The sequence below is a fragment of the Oryzias latipes genome, chromosome 19 (genome assembly GCF_053564925.1).
Source record: "Oryzias latipes strain Hd-rR chromosome 19, Olatipes_Hd-rR_3.1".
Classification (NCBI taxonomy): domain Eukaryota; kingdom Metazoa; phylum Chordata; class Actinopteri; order Beloniformes; family Adrianichthyidae; genus Oryzias; species Oryzias latipes.
In genome coordinates this window covers 9396149-9410600 of record NC_136255.1, presented here as the reverse complement: position 1 = coordinate 9410600, position 14452 = coordinate 9396149, and the positions used below count along the sequence as shown (strand labels likewise).

The window sequence follows — 14452 nt, the reverse complement described above, 5'->3', positions numbered from 1 at the left end:
TTGGAGGAAAATATCAAGTGACAACCTTTTGCTGTAATCACACCACAATTTTTGTTCAAATAAATAATTACTTCAAATAAATCAGTTGACTTTGTCATAGTGATATTCAACACTTACCTGTGAGGCACATGGTACATTGCCTCTGGTTTGCCAGATGGGCACTGGGACTGACGAACAGTGCAAATGGTATGAATGTTCCAGAACTGCTTATATTCGTCCAGTTCTTTCTGCAGGACATCCAGGAAGCAGAATCTGACTAAACAGGTGTGCAGATTGCTGCCATTGAAGAGATGTCGCTCCCTCAAGTCACCAAAGAGATCCATCCAGAACTGACTCCTAGTTAAGAGTACACATCTTTTTAACATCACAATAGCCTTTTAAAACGGTGTCCTATTTAAAGAGGTGCTGCAGAAAGAGTGTTTAAATCTTGTGCCCTACTTAAAAAAAATCTAATGGTTGTGTAATGGGACAATTGTGTTTACATCCAGTCTTCCACAGAGGCACAGTGTATTTAATTTAATATATCATTAAGCAAAAATAAATCATATTCAAAAAATAGTTTTAAGAATACTAGATTTCCTTGATTCAGGTCCAACTGTCTATAAAATTATGTTCCAACAATGAAGGAGTAGTGGCGTTAAGAGAATATGGTCAATATGTTTTTAAACCTCAAAAAAAAAAAAAAAAAAAAAAAAAGAAAAGAAAATACAAGATGTCGGCTTAAGTAAAGACAACATAAGTAATTGAGGATAGGGGAGTAGAACCTTTGCTTTCGGAAATAGGACCACCAGCTTTCAACGCGTTGGTTGGATGTAGACGTTCCATACATGTGGCTTTTGGTTCCTGCAAATTCATCTCCATGCTCAGATCTCAGGGAACAGTGAAGGGCAGCCATCAGACCATTTTCTGTGCCACAGTCAGTGCGGAGGCGCTTAGGAATAACACCAAACTCAGCTGCACACTGTATGTACATTTGAACAATGATTGTGGGATCATTGTTGGACTTTCCACATTTGAGCCACACAATTTTTCTGTAGTAGCCATCAATACACCCAGTTATTGCTATTCCAAAAGGTTTAAGTTTATCGTAGCCATCAACGTGCCAGACTTCATTAGGTCCCATTGATCGATAAACTCTTCGAACAAATCTGCGCTTAAATCGGTTTTCCACTCGGATTGGATCAATTTCTGCCATTAGGCGCATGACATCATCTCTTCTGACTACAAAACCGTATTTCTGCTTAAGAGTCTGCCACATTGCTCTGCAGCCAAAAAGCTGGCCTGATCCCTTCAGTTCATCTGTAATTGCTGCCTGTACAATTGAAAGTGGAGTGTAGTTAATCTTCCTGGTCAGGCCAGCATCTTGTAATCTTCTCTTTAGGCTGCTAAGACTCAATGAAATGCTGTGCTTGGTGGCTAGAAAGTCCACTATTCATAACTGTGGCCTTCAGTGAAATACTTGGCAATAAGTTCTTCCACCATTGTAGTGTCAGGGCCTGAGGAGAAGAATTGAGAACACTGAGAGCAACATCTACTGGATATATGTTAGTGGTTTTAAATTACCACCTAAGGTGAATAAAAAGTGTACAAAACAGTTTATAATGTATGTGGAAGTTCTTACTTGACCGTGTTATTAGATGTAAACAAAAAAATTAATAAGTTAACTCTAGCACCATGCAAGAACTATTGACTCTTTGTCATTTGGGTGATATAATAACTCAATTAAATTTCCGTTCTATACCTATGTAGTAAATGCATATATGGTAAGCTTAGTAAGTAAATCTTTTTAAAAAAGAGGACCAAAGTTTAGAGCATTACCTTCACTTGTTGTTCTGGCTTGTTGAGTATCAACACTGTATAGGAAGCTGATATTTTTCCCACATGAACTACAGAATGTCCTTCCTTGGGACACCACTGCAGATGCGCAAAATGGGCAGTACATTGTCACCTATAATAAGACAATAAATTATCAGACTGGCAAACACACAAAATCACTTAACACGACTGGCACAGTATGAATATCATGAATATCATTTGTAGCGTCGATGTTAGTTATTGAAGAAAAATGAGAAATCTGTCGCTTTGAGATTTCTTCCATGCGTGTTCGTATGTCGGGAGAATGACCAGAAAATGCGAACGGAATAAAATTAAGAGGTTTTATTGTCCAAAGAGCTCTAAACAGAATAAAACAGATCGATCTGGGTGTCCAAAATCAAGGCCTGCAATACGTAGGACATTACAATCCGATTCACATACAGCTTGTGTAGACACACAGCTTTTTCCAAAGCATGGCGAATTTCCACACCATAAGTGAGGGAGCTGTGAGCTGAACTTAGGTCCATGCTGTTAGGTAGTGATGGGACGATGATACCTCAAGGAGTGTATTGACACACTAAGCAAACTGTGTCGGCACTGTATTGATACTGTGTTCGTCACCCAATAGTGACCCCTGCAGTAGTTATAAAATCATTGCAGGTAAATACATTCCTTGTTCGTGTAAATGCTAAAACTGAGTTGGTATGTAAAATATAGCAAATTAGAGTGAAAATTTAGAGTTACAATTTTTAAATTTATGTGCACATTTGTCAACTTAACTGTTAAATCATATGAAATAAAAGACAAAAAAGTGATTAGTTCATGAATTTTTATTGAGAAACAAAAGTTTTTGGAGTGTCTTTGCTCCAAGGCGATTTCTCCTCTTACACACCAGCTCCCCAGCCTTGGAAAATGCTCTTTCGCATGGTACAGACGATGATGGTGAGCAGAGAGTTTTAAGTGCAAGTTGATGAAGATGTGGGTATATTTTCTGGTTCCTTTTCCAATATTGCAAAGGTAGCGTTGGACTTCAATAATGGAGTCAGCTGTTGTGTTTCTCGTCTTCTGGGTCTCTGCAACCTCCATATCTATGTTTTCCAGAGATTGTGCCCTAAAAAAATAGTTAATCATTACTTTATTATCACGTGATATATCATTTCACAAAGTGCCCCAGAAATGTATTTTCATACCTGAACTGGGTTCTGACCCATGTGAAGAGCTAGGCTCTTCTTCTCTTGCGTCAGGCTCTTGGCTCCTCATTTCCTCTGCACATTCTGACTGCAGTCTCTTCACCGCTTCACTTGCCTTTTGCTGGCTAACAAATCCATTTTTTTTAAATCTGGGATCTAACAGAGTTGCCAGAGTCATCACACTGAGAGATTCCATGCCGCAAATAGCATCAGTTAGCCGCTTCCTCAGGTTTTCAGCCAGTTGCTGAGCAGCTGTTTTTGTCACTGTTGTGGCCTGACGTTGAAGCTCAATGTGGAGCATTCTCATCATGGGAATGACCTTCGACCCAGAGACCCTTTTTTCCTCAGACAGTTCTCTTGTAGCTTGGTCAAAAGGAGCAAGAACCCTGAGCATCTCTTCAATGATCTGACATTCTTCTGGAGTCAGTGGAGTGATGTCAGGTTTTAATGAGGCCAGTGACACCCAGACTGCCTCCTTCTGCTCAGTCATTCTCTCAAACATTTGGTAGGTACTGTTCCATTGTGTTGGCACCTCATTGATTAATTTATGGCCCTGTGTTCCCAGCTGTTGCTGTATTTGAGTGAGCTTCTCTTTAGCAGTCACGCTCGATCGAAAGTATGTCACGATGTGCCGTGTTTTGTTGCGTATTTCAGTTATTGCTGGGATTTGATCACATGATTTTCTCACAATTAAATTCAGGGAATGGGCTATACAAATGGTGTGCCGTATTTGCAGCATTCGAGCACATGCAGCCATGTTTGCTGCTGCATCAGTGACAAGACACCTGACCTTTCCTGCTATGCCCCACTCCTCCATGAGGCTCCTTTTAACCGTGGCGATGTTTTCTGCTGTGTGTTTTTGAGGAAAATGCTGCACTGCCAAGACTGATGAATAGAGTTCTTGGCTTTCTTTGTCCACATAGTGGCCAGTAACAGCTAGATATGCCTCCATATTCATAGACGTCCACATATCAGCTGTTAAAGTAACAGCAACGGCACTCTGGAGATCCTTTTTGGTTTTCTCCTTTTCCTCCTCATATCTCTGGCTCACCAAGTCCTTGATGGTCTGAAAATAACCATACAAATAATGTTACACTAATAAAATATAGTTATATATTTATTACAAACATATAATAAAAATTTCTTAAACATACCTTTCTGCTTGGTAGAGCATACGAGGGTAAAATAAGCTTCAGGAGCTCCCTGAATCCCTCATTTTCAACAAAGCTGAGTGGCTGACAGTCTTTGATGATCATATTGACGACTGCCTCATCCACTGCTTGCTTGTTAGGAACTGCAAGCAAAAAGGAACTATTTTGTCAAAAGCTTAATAAAAGGAATGTCATTTTACAAACAATTTCAAATAGACATAAGACGACATGGTGGTGTAGTGGTTAGCACTGTCGCATCACAGCAAGAGGGTTGGAGGTTCGACACCAGGCCTTGAGCCTGTCTGTTTGCATGCATGTTTTTTTAGCACAATTTTTAGAGAGAATTTCAACATACCTGGGGTACTGTCACGAGTATCTGCCAATTCTTCATTGCCATGCCGAGCTCTATAATGCCTCAGCATTGATGAAGTGCTCTTATTGATGTAAGATAGCTCTGTGGAGCAGAGCCGACACTTCACCTACAATAACATAAAAAGTTAATTTATCTGAAAACAATTCAAACCTCTTACCAGAACATTGCATTCACTTGTTAAAAAAATAGACACCCTATCTCATGATTACGAGATCAAGATCTCATAATTAAATGATAACATGAATAAAGCAACTGTAAGGCTCTTTAACTGACTATCATATGTATCACAGGTCATTCACTTGATAAACTGATAAAGTGAGTGAATCCACCTTAAAAAATAGTAAAGGAGAAAAAGATTTACCTTGTTTGGCGTCACGAGATCAAAATTATTCCACACCGGGGAAAACTTCCTAGGACGATCCATGATCAAGCAAAACTCCATCCGACAAACCCACGACATGTTGATACAGTTTGTGTCCTTATAAACACACTTTGGCGCGGCACATCCAAACAATACAGTTCCTGTATCGGTCACGTGATTCTTTCTTAAAGCAATACACGCACCGATACGAGGTTTCACTCTTGAGCTCTCGGCACTGTGCTGATGCACCAGTGTCGCTCGTCCTATCACTACTGTTAGGCAGATGTGGGTGTGTTCAAATAAATAGGCTAAATAGGCTCCTCACACTCTGAGACAACCGTGGTCTCTTAGTATTCGGGTCAAGGTAATCAGTGACGTACCAGTTGAATCGCCACAACGTGCGGCTTGTATACAAATGCGGCTTGTGTGTAGAAAAAGTGGTTAATCCTCATTAAATTGGGAGGGTGCAGCTTGTAATCAGGTTCGCTCTATAGCCTGGAAATTACAGTAATCCTTCTTTGACATTCTTTCTGTAGATTTTCTATCTTGTTTTCCAAAGCTTTAACAGTGACTTTGATTGTCTTTTTTCATCTTTATCTTTAACACCAGAGTATGATTTAGAGTTGATTGGCTCCATTTTATTGTTTAAACGTGAAGATAAGTTGATTACTGTCTGCCTTCAAGCGCATACATCTGTTGTGTGTGCTTCCATATCCCAGGTCCAACAATTTTCTGAATGAATCCAATCACTTCCAGTAGTTTCCAATTTCAGAAGTGATCGAATAATCTCCAAGTACTCCAGGCTAATAATTCCACTGATGTCTCTGAGAGTCATAAATTTGTTGATTTCATTGTTATGGCTAAACAGCGTTGAGGGCCGCCGTGGGCTAAGCACCGGCTTCTCTGTCAGACGCGCGTTCCAATAAAAGTCCAAACTTCCGCCTCGCTGCAAAGTATTTATTTCCTTCTTCTGCAGGTTTCCAATCCATACAGCCCAAACTATTGATAAATTAAATACACTAGAAGTGACAAACGTCCAAATTCACACAAGTCAACAAATTATATGATCACCGCAGGGCTCACCCCACTTCCTCATCCATTCATTGTGCGTCACCAGTGAGTCAGTGAGCACCTTTCAAAATGTGCACCACACGTGCCCACACTGACACACCCACAACCTGGCTGATGACGCTGCGCTTCACCTGTGCCACCTCCATTATGACTCCTACACATACTGTTTACAGTCACACACTGAAAAAAAGGAAACACAGCGTCTTTGAATTTACTAAAATAATGCCAGTACATGCAACGCAAATTTATTCATGTTTTTTCTGTTACTTTAATAGAAACAAGTTAATCCTACGTGATTGAAAAACTGTTTCATTTTCTTGTTTCTATTGTGTTGCCTTTAAGTAATTAAATAGAAAAAGTGAACGTGATGTAATCAATTTCCTTCAAAACCGGAAACGGAAATACATTCAAACCAAAATGGTACGGCCCTAACTTCAGCAGAAGAAAACGTGTCTGTGGAGCGGGAACTTCAGCTGGCTTGTCCTTTCACTGCTAATCAAGAAGCAAAAGGTGAAAAGGTAAGTTTATTAACAATGATATACGCAACTATACCATTCCTGTCGATTATATAATCCCGCGTTTTTATTCTTATTTTTATTTTACTACTTTATAGTTCTATGGCTAACTGTAACACGTTTTGCCGTGGTTAGCATAGCAGCAGCTTGTACCTTCCCACAATACACACACCCGCGGCGCTAGCTAAAAGAAATTGAAAAAGCTATTGGTTTTGTCTCTCGTCGTGTTGCAAAAATCATTTTTACTAAAGGGTGTTGTTTTAGACTTGTGTTAAAGTCGAGCGTGCACAAACTCTGGGCGCTAAGAGAGCAACGCTTAGCGCGAAAAGTGTAAAGAAGAAGAATCCATCAGCACTTGGAATAAAACGTGGAGAGGTGGGGGGGGGGGGGGGGGGGGGGGGTTCGTGCGGCAATCAGTTCTGTGCCTGGCGGGGGTTGGGGGGCTTCTGGGTGATGAGAAAAAAAAATCTTGCGCGTGGAGTTTTTAGCGTGTGTGTGTGTGTGTAGTCATCAGATGTAAAAATGCAACAACATATTTAGAGTGAATTATTTGCTTTAGGTGTGGTTGACAATGAGAAGTACTAAACTAAATTTTAGGAATGGTTATAAAACATTTGTTTAAGTGCACTGGGGAAATATTGTTTGGCGAGAAATGGTTCTTAAAAATATTACATTTCTAGTCTGCAAAAAACAATCATGGAAAATAAAGGTTACTCGCTATATCAACAGAGAGTAAGTTAAAATTGTTTTACTTTGAATCATTACCAGAAGAGCTAAAGTTTCAGCGTAGCTTTCAGCGTTTTAATCAATTTAGGCTAAAACATCAGTTAATTCCATGAAATAAAAAAAATAGAAGCAAACAAATGTATATTTGAGGAGTAAAGATATTTTAGCAAAGGAGACATGTTTTGGAAGCATTTTTTGGTCACATGTTAAGCAGAATGTTGTATTGTTTTCTGTCTACTTTGACATGTTTTAGTTATGTACACAGTTCCATGTTCAGTGATGTTTCTAAAGAAAATGTCCTTTTGCACAGGTCATCTTCTGACACGTCCAACACACAGACTTGTAAGGGTAAGTGTTGTTGCTTTCTTCAAAGCTTCTTTTTGATAATTCTTAATGTGTGTGTGTGCATGCGTGCAAATACACTGTTAAAGAACAAATTTGGTTAATTGTCATCTCAAAATTGTCATCTCATGTGTTGCAGGTTGAGGTAGTGGGATTCATGTGGCGTTGTAAGGGGTGCACAGAAACTAAAACAAGTAGGTCTGAGCTTTTACAGCACTATAAATTAAAACATCCACATTTTGGGCGTAGTTGTCGTTTTCCATGTACATACCAGCAATGTCCTTGTACATTTCAGACATGGAATGCCCTAATTGTTCACCAAAGTAAAATACATTGTACACCTACCTATCAAAAGGATGTAATATTCAGCTGTCAGCATTGTGCTTGTTGTGATTTAACATCAGAAAGGGATTATTTTGCTCATGTAAATGCTCATCTCAAAAGAAATGAGACGGTTGTTTGTATGTTTTTAGGCTGTGACTTTAAAACAAACATTTACTGTACTTTTAAGTCTCACAAAAACCGTAAACACAGCCATCACACCTTGGTGGATTTTAAACCAGGTGTTGTTCTAAGTAGAGTACCCTCTGTGAATGAGTTAGAGACAGACAGTCAGGAACTGCTGGATCAGTCAGATAGTTCTATTCCTTCAACTAGTCATCAAACCAAGGATTTGGAGAAGGAAATAGAGCAAGGTTTTGCTGCTGCTTTGCTTAAGTTGGAACACCTGGTCCATGTGCCAAGCACAGCAGTGGATGTGTTTCTAGAGGAAATCCACAGTTTTATTGGTTCGACATCTATTCCACTATCCTGTGATGTGCTCCGTGACATTTTGCATCAGAGAAACCTTTCTGTGGATGAAGTCACAGTTGGAGAGATTGTTAATGCAATTTACTCTACCAATCCTGTGCAGAGATCCATACAAAAAGGTGGCCCTTTGAGTACTGCTTATCTACGTAAGCAGTATTACAAGCAGAAATTCAATGTTATTGAACCAGTTGAATACATTCTTGATGCAAAAAACAAACACAGTTTCCAATATGTCCCATTACTCAAGTCCTTAGAGCAGTTATTGAATAAAAAAAGAAATCATTGATAAAGTTGTTGAAAGTCAACAAAGTCAGGATGGCACACAATCTGGAGTGTCAGGTCAGTACATGTCATCAAAAGATGGTGCCCTATTTGGAGCAAACAGTTTCCTTGCTGGAGAAAAGCCAAAGATTATCCTAAATCTATATGTGGATGACTTTGAGGTCTGCAACCCTCTTGGCACCTCCAGGAAGAAACACAAGCTTTGTGCTGTTTATTGGACATTGGCTAACCTGCCTCCTGGGTCTCATTCCTCCTTATCATCCATCTATTTGTCAGTTTTGTGCAAAACTGACTATGTTAAAACCTACGGTTACGACAAGGTTTTTGAGCCTCTCCTACAAAATTTGAAAACACTGGAGGAGCATGGTGTTTATGTTCCCCTGTTAGGTGAGTCTCTTAAAGGCACAGTATTCAGTGTGGTGGCCGACAACCTGGGAGCGCACCGTGTTGCAGGGTTTATGCAGAGCTTTTCGGTGGAATATTATTGCAGATTTTGCACTGGGAAAAGCAGTGACATTCAAGTACACTCTGTTGCATCTGGGGCTTTCAATCTTAGAACTAAGGAACTTCATCAAGTTCACGTGAAACAAGCCCAGGATACAGGGACAAGTTGTTATGGAGTGAAAAATGAATGCGTCTTCACAAAAAATCTATCTCACTTTCATGTCATTTTTGGAAATCCTCCTGATCTTGCCCATGATCTTTTCGAAGGTATCATCCCAGTGGAGTTGGCTCATTGTTTGAATTTGCTTATTTCCAAAAGGTTTTTCTCATTGGCTGACCTAAACAATGCTATTCTAAGTTTTCCCTATAAATGGGCTGACAGGACAAACAAACCACATGTTGTGTCACAAAGTTTCTCCAGCACGAAGACAGTGGGAGGGAATGCACATGAAAACTGGAGCTTGCTCCGCTTTTTGCCCTTTTTGGTTGGGTCACGTGTACCTGAACATGAACCTGCGTGGCTTGTGCTTATGGATCTTAAAGATATCACAGAGCTTGTTGTTGCCCCTGTTCACAGTGATGACTCAATAGCATTTTTGGAAAGTAAAATAATTGAGCACAGGCACAGACTTAAAGAACTTTTCCCTGATTTGAGATTGTTACCAAAACACCATTACTTGGAGCACTATCCGCAGATGATCAAGCTGTTTGGTCCAGTTGTTGGGCAATGGACGATGCGCTTTGAAGCTAAGCATAGCTTTTTCAAACAGGTTATGAGACACACAAGTTGTTTCAAGAATGTCGCCCTTTCTTTATCCTTAAAACATCAGATGATGATTTCTTACCATCTGAGTGCACCACATCTATCTAAGCCAGACCTTGAGGTTTCAGCTGTATCCACTCTGCCTGTGGACTTGCTCAATGAAAACATAGCACAAGTCATCCAGCAAAAGTTCCCTGGCACACATGAAGTCCACTTAGCACAGTGTGTGACAACCAAGGGCTTTACTTACAGAAAAGGGATGTTACTGGCTCACAGAGCAGCAGGTGGATTGCCAGAATTTTCTGAAATTGACCAAATATGCATTGTACATGATTGTGTGTTCTATGTTGTCAAAGAGCTGTTTGGTTGGTATAGGGAGCATTATAGAGCCTTTGAACTCAGCCCAGCACCTAAACGAACATTCACTCTTGTAGAAATCTGTGACATCCTTGATGCATATCCGCTTGTTGACTACAAAGTTGGATCAGCACGCATGGTGGCTTTAAAAAGACATATAGAACTAAAAGGTGGGTCTTGATCTGTGCATTAATACCATGTTTTTAGTCTGTAAAACATTTTATTAGCAAATATGCATGTCAGTAGTTGTTACAATTTATAATGAAATTCAAACTTTATGAAGGTGTGATGTTATTTATTTATTTATCTGTGCAGAGTAAAAGACATGAACATGGCGACTAACATCCCAAAGGCTGTGATTCTGAAGATTATTTTGCCTGATGATAGCTGCCAGAGATTGACTCTTTCCAGAGGACTCCCTGCATCTATTGAAGACCTTATCGATGAAGTAAAGAAACAGTGTGGACTGGATGGCAGCCTTAAACTTCAGTTTATGGATTCTCTGTTTGGAAATGAGTTCCTCAACTTGACTTCAGTTTCTGAAGTGGAAGACAAAGGTACTCTCAAAGTCATTCATGTGTCAAAACCCACCACAATGCACAGTAAGGAAAGTTCTGTTTCCAACCCACTGCAAGGATCCAGTCCTCCCTCTACAAATCATTCATTCCCGTCCAGTGGATCTGTGGACACAGATATCTTGTCATCCAGCGAGTCTTCAAGTTCACGTTCTTCTTGGCCTGCTTTTTTTCATGTGCCAAAGTTTTCCTATGATGCTGAACTACAACTTCAGCAGGCAGGCTTTACTTATGTTCAGAGTGGTACTGTGCTTATTCCAGATCCCAAGCTGAAGTCTGCCATCCTTGATGGCCTGGTGCAGGAAATTGTGCAGTATAAGGTCTATGTGAGTGATAAAGAGATGGATCAAGTTGCCCACAGTCTTATCCAGAAGCATCCATGTTTAACTGAGAGGGGATCCTCAACTGGATATGGTGGGTGGAAGACTAGTTTAAAATATAAACTGTCAAACTATAGAACCCAGCTGAGAAAACTAGGTTGCCCAGAAGTGACTGTGAACACTTTAAAGAACAAACCTGCTGGAAAGCGCACTGCAGCCTTTGGGGTTAAAAAGGCTAAGAGAGCAGAGGTGAATTTTTGCCCAATGTATCCATCAGAAGAAACTGAGGACAGTCTGGAGGCCATGCAGAAATCTCTCCTCTTAGACATGAAGAAGAAGAACAACCGGGACGTAGTAAAAAACAAGATGGAACGCACGTTTGCCCATAGAAGACATGAAGTTGTCCGGGATGCACCGATGGTGAAAGATTTCATGGCAAGGTGGCCTGCTCTGTTTGATGTCATTGAGGTAAGACTTTCTTATATCTATGTCACATGAAAGAAAATGTATTTTTTTACTTTGTATTCATAGGTGTGTTTCTTCCCTGACAGATTAATGCTGAATTCAAAAGAATCACCACGGTTCCACTACAGTCCCAGTTTATGTCACAACTAGACATCTACTCTGAAAACCTGACGGGTCTGTTTAAAAAAAGAGGTGGTCAACTTGGACAAAGGCTCAAAACAGTTTTAGCAGAAATGGATCAAGTAGGTGGAAATATTTATCAAATTTTTACAATGTTATATGAAATCTTAGTCAAGTCATATAATTTCTTAATTGTAAGCAGCCTCACTAATTTCATTCTTAGATTTGATGTATGTGCATTAAAGTTGTCAATGATTTGTTTAGTTTCTTTTCACTTTTACTACTATGCATGTTCTACAGTTAAAAGACATAGTCTCCCTCCAACTATATATTTTATGTTACCAGTGGTCTTTTAATTATGATTATGCTGTTTTCAACAAAATACAAAAAGCATGTGTTGATTTTGAGTCATGGTTTCTGCAGAGCGGCAGGGGTTCTTTAGAAATTCGGCTCTGAGTTTTGGGCTGGACTGGGAATTCACTTTCTCTTATTTCCCTTCAACCCTTTGTCTGCAGTCTATTCCGCTAATTTATAGCACTTCTCAAGCTTACATTAGCAAAGCAAAAAAAATGGCACGCAATAGTGGAGGTATTGAGTAGTACAGTTTTAGCCAGAGACCAGCTAGGATTAGGAAAACAATTGATCTATTTTTATGATTTGCAAGTGGATGCATCCGAATTTTAACAGAGACTTTGGTCCACCCATTTCAGTGGATGCATCACAAACCTGGGATTTTTCAAACTGCTGGTTTTTATCTGTTCCTGATCAATCACGATTTCAATGAAGAAATACTAAGAAATGCAGTTTCTAATCTTAAAATATTTTATAATTGTCCTTCATAATAGAAATGCTGTGAGAACATGTTAAAAACACCCAAAACACAATTTTCATTGGAGTGGTTATTTCTAAAGGTGAATAACAAATATATCTCCTTTTCCAGTGTAATGATATAGATGCCAGACGAGAGTGCATTATTAAAGGAGTCTGCATTTACATGGGTGAAGATCCAGAAAACCTGGTCCAGGAATATGAGGTATGTATATCTTTTGTTTAGCTAATAAATTTCTTAAGTGCTGGACTTAACAAAATGTTCTTTAACAGTCCTTCATTTTCTATCCAACTGCTTAAGGCCGTGTTGCAATGCCACCACCTACAATCTTTTTTCACATCGTGAATGACCAGTTTTCGTCCATAGACAAGTTGTACGTGGCGGCAGTGCGACGCGGCCTTAAAGGAAGTGTATGTCTTCCTGTATTTATTAACTATCTACCACTGTAAAATATTGTGTATTTGTCAATGTAAATGTAATATTTCTTTTTGACTAACATCTTGCCCGTATATTTGGCACAGAGCATGGATGAAGACTCTATTAATGATGCCATTGAGGAAACCTGCGTGGGTATTTATGTCCTGAAGGAACAAGCTTCGAGTGCCGAGGGTAAAGACATTGGAGTTGTCTTGGAGGGCATCAAGTTGCTACAGAATCTGGAAAATGTGCCAATGGCCGTCGCCATGCTGTTTGGATTGATGTATGCCCTCAACCTCAGCTATCCGCAAAACCTCCGTTACACGTTTGAGGTACTTCAAAAGATAATAATGGAACTGAACGAAGGAGAACTTTCCAACAAGGTTCGTGCTCTGAAAAACAGACTCTTTCAGTGACAATATCAGAGGCCCCGGACAGTGAGCAGTGTCTTCAGACATTCACCACAGAGGGTGTTATGTCCTCACCTACCAGTAGTACTTCTTTTCCATTGTTAAGCATTTGTTACCACTGTTAAATGCATTTTGTGCAATGTTTGATTCTATGGTTTAAAAGCTTTAGATTTTAATAACAAAACTGTTTTAAATTCCTATTTGTTTACAATTCTTTAGGAGTATTCTTTTTCCACTCAGGTATATTTTCATGGCACTTAACAGTGTTTACTTTTAAGAAACATACCTGACAATGCACTTTGTTTTTTGTCTTGATACAAGGTTCAACCGTCTTAATTTAGAAGTTTATCACAACTGTGAATGTTCTGAATACAGAATTGCTTTGTGATGCCAGTCTTTAGGTGTGAAACGGACAAAGGGTCCGGAAAACGTAGCATTTTCTTTAGAATTGCACTACTAAAGGTGATATGCCCTTATTTGCCAGCACTACTTAAGTTCCATATTTAACATTTAATTGCATGGTATGCAATATTTTTGTGTTTTCTCAGGTAAGTTTAAAGATTTTAATGGAATAACTTTTGAGATTCTTCATTGATATATTTTTAGTTTGATATTTTAGAATGCACAGTATGCACATAAAAAATTGATTTATGTACAATCTTAATTGTTTGCAATTATGATGATTTTGTTTTTCCTTTGGTATATTTGCACTGGCAACAGTTGTTTACTTTTGAAATACCTGACAATGCATTTTCCATTTTGGTTTTACAGCTGTCTTAATTGCTGGCAACTCAATTTTCTGAATACAGAATAGTTTTGATACCATCTCTTTGTGTGATTGCAAGTCATTTGAAATGTCATATCATGTACACTTTAACATGTAACCATTTAAAAAAAAAAAACTATTTTGATGGGGAGTTTAAAAAATTGCTTTGGTATAGGACATAATGAAAACACTAGTTTTGTAGCTTTAAATAAGAAACAACTATTTTTAAAATATCAAGTTGGAGTTATTTTTAAGAATTAAGTTTGCTGCACATGGTAAAATCATTCTAACAATACACAATAAACTGGGTTTATATTTTCAACATTTAACACATTGAATGAACATGATTC

General features: G+C 39.0%; 2 protein-coding genes across 2 annotated transcripts; one reads left to right on the top strand and one right to left on the bottom strand.

Moving 5' to 3' along the window:
- Positions 1-2630: 2630 nt before the first annotated feature.
- Positions 2631-5524, bottom strand: LOC110014870 (zinc finger BED domain-containing protein 4). The gene is made up of 4 exons (XM_078937764.1): positions 4891-5524; positions 4512-4635; positions 4160-4299; positions 2631-4071 (listed from the first exon to the last, which is right to left on the bottom strand). Exons 1-4 carry the CDS (start codon positions 4987-4989, stop codon positions 2974-2976), a joined length of 1461 nt encoding a protein of 486 aa, XP_078793890.1. The 5' UTR covers positions 4990-5524; the 3' UTR covers positions 2631-2973.
- Positions 5525-5946: 422 nt separating this feature from the next.
- On the top strand, positions 5947-14158 carry LOC110014869 (uncharacterized). The gene is made up of 8 exons (XM_020702034.3): positions 5947-6479; positions 7513-7550; positions 7684-7738; positions 10278-10370; positions 10516-11563; positions 11647-11802; positions 12621-12713; positions 13031-14158. The coding sequence occupies exons 5-8, from the start codon at positions 10526-10528 to the stop codon at positions 13340-13342; spliced, it is 1599 nt and encodes a 532-aa protein (XP_020557693.3). The 5' UTR covers positions 5947-6479; positions 7513-7550; positions 7684-7738; positions 10278-10370; positions 10516-10525; the 3' UTR covers positions 13343-14158.
- The last annotated feature ends 294 nt before the right edge of the window (positions 14159-14452 follow it).

Bases quoted from the DNA above. Each gene is read 5' to 3' on its own strand.
- LOC110014869 (XM_020702034.3), top strand. From the start codon at position 10,526: ATGAACATGGCGACTAACATCCCAAAGGCTGTGATTCTGAAGATTATT. The intron at 11,803-12,620 runs GTAGGTGGAAAT...CTCCTTTTCCAG, and splicing joins TTTTAGCAGAAATGGATCAA to TGTAATGATATAGATGCCAG. The intron at 12,714-13,030 runs GTATGTATATCT...TATTTGGCACAG, and splicing joins ACCTGGTCCAGGAATATGAG to AGCATGGATGAAGACTCTAT.
- LOC110014870 (XM_078937764.1), bottom strand. From the start codon at position 4,989: ATGTCGTGGGTTTGTCGGATGGAGTTTTGCTTGATCATGGATCGTCCT. The intron at 4,636-4,890 runs GTAAATCTTTTT...ATGTTATTGTAG, and splicing joins ATCTCGTGACGCCAAACAAG to GTGAAGTGTCGGCTCTGCTC. The intron at 4,072-4,159 runs GTATGTTTAAGA...GGTTATTTTCAG, and splicing joins ATGCTCTACCAAGCAGAAAG to ACCATCAAGGACTTGGTGAG.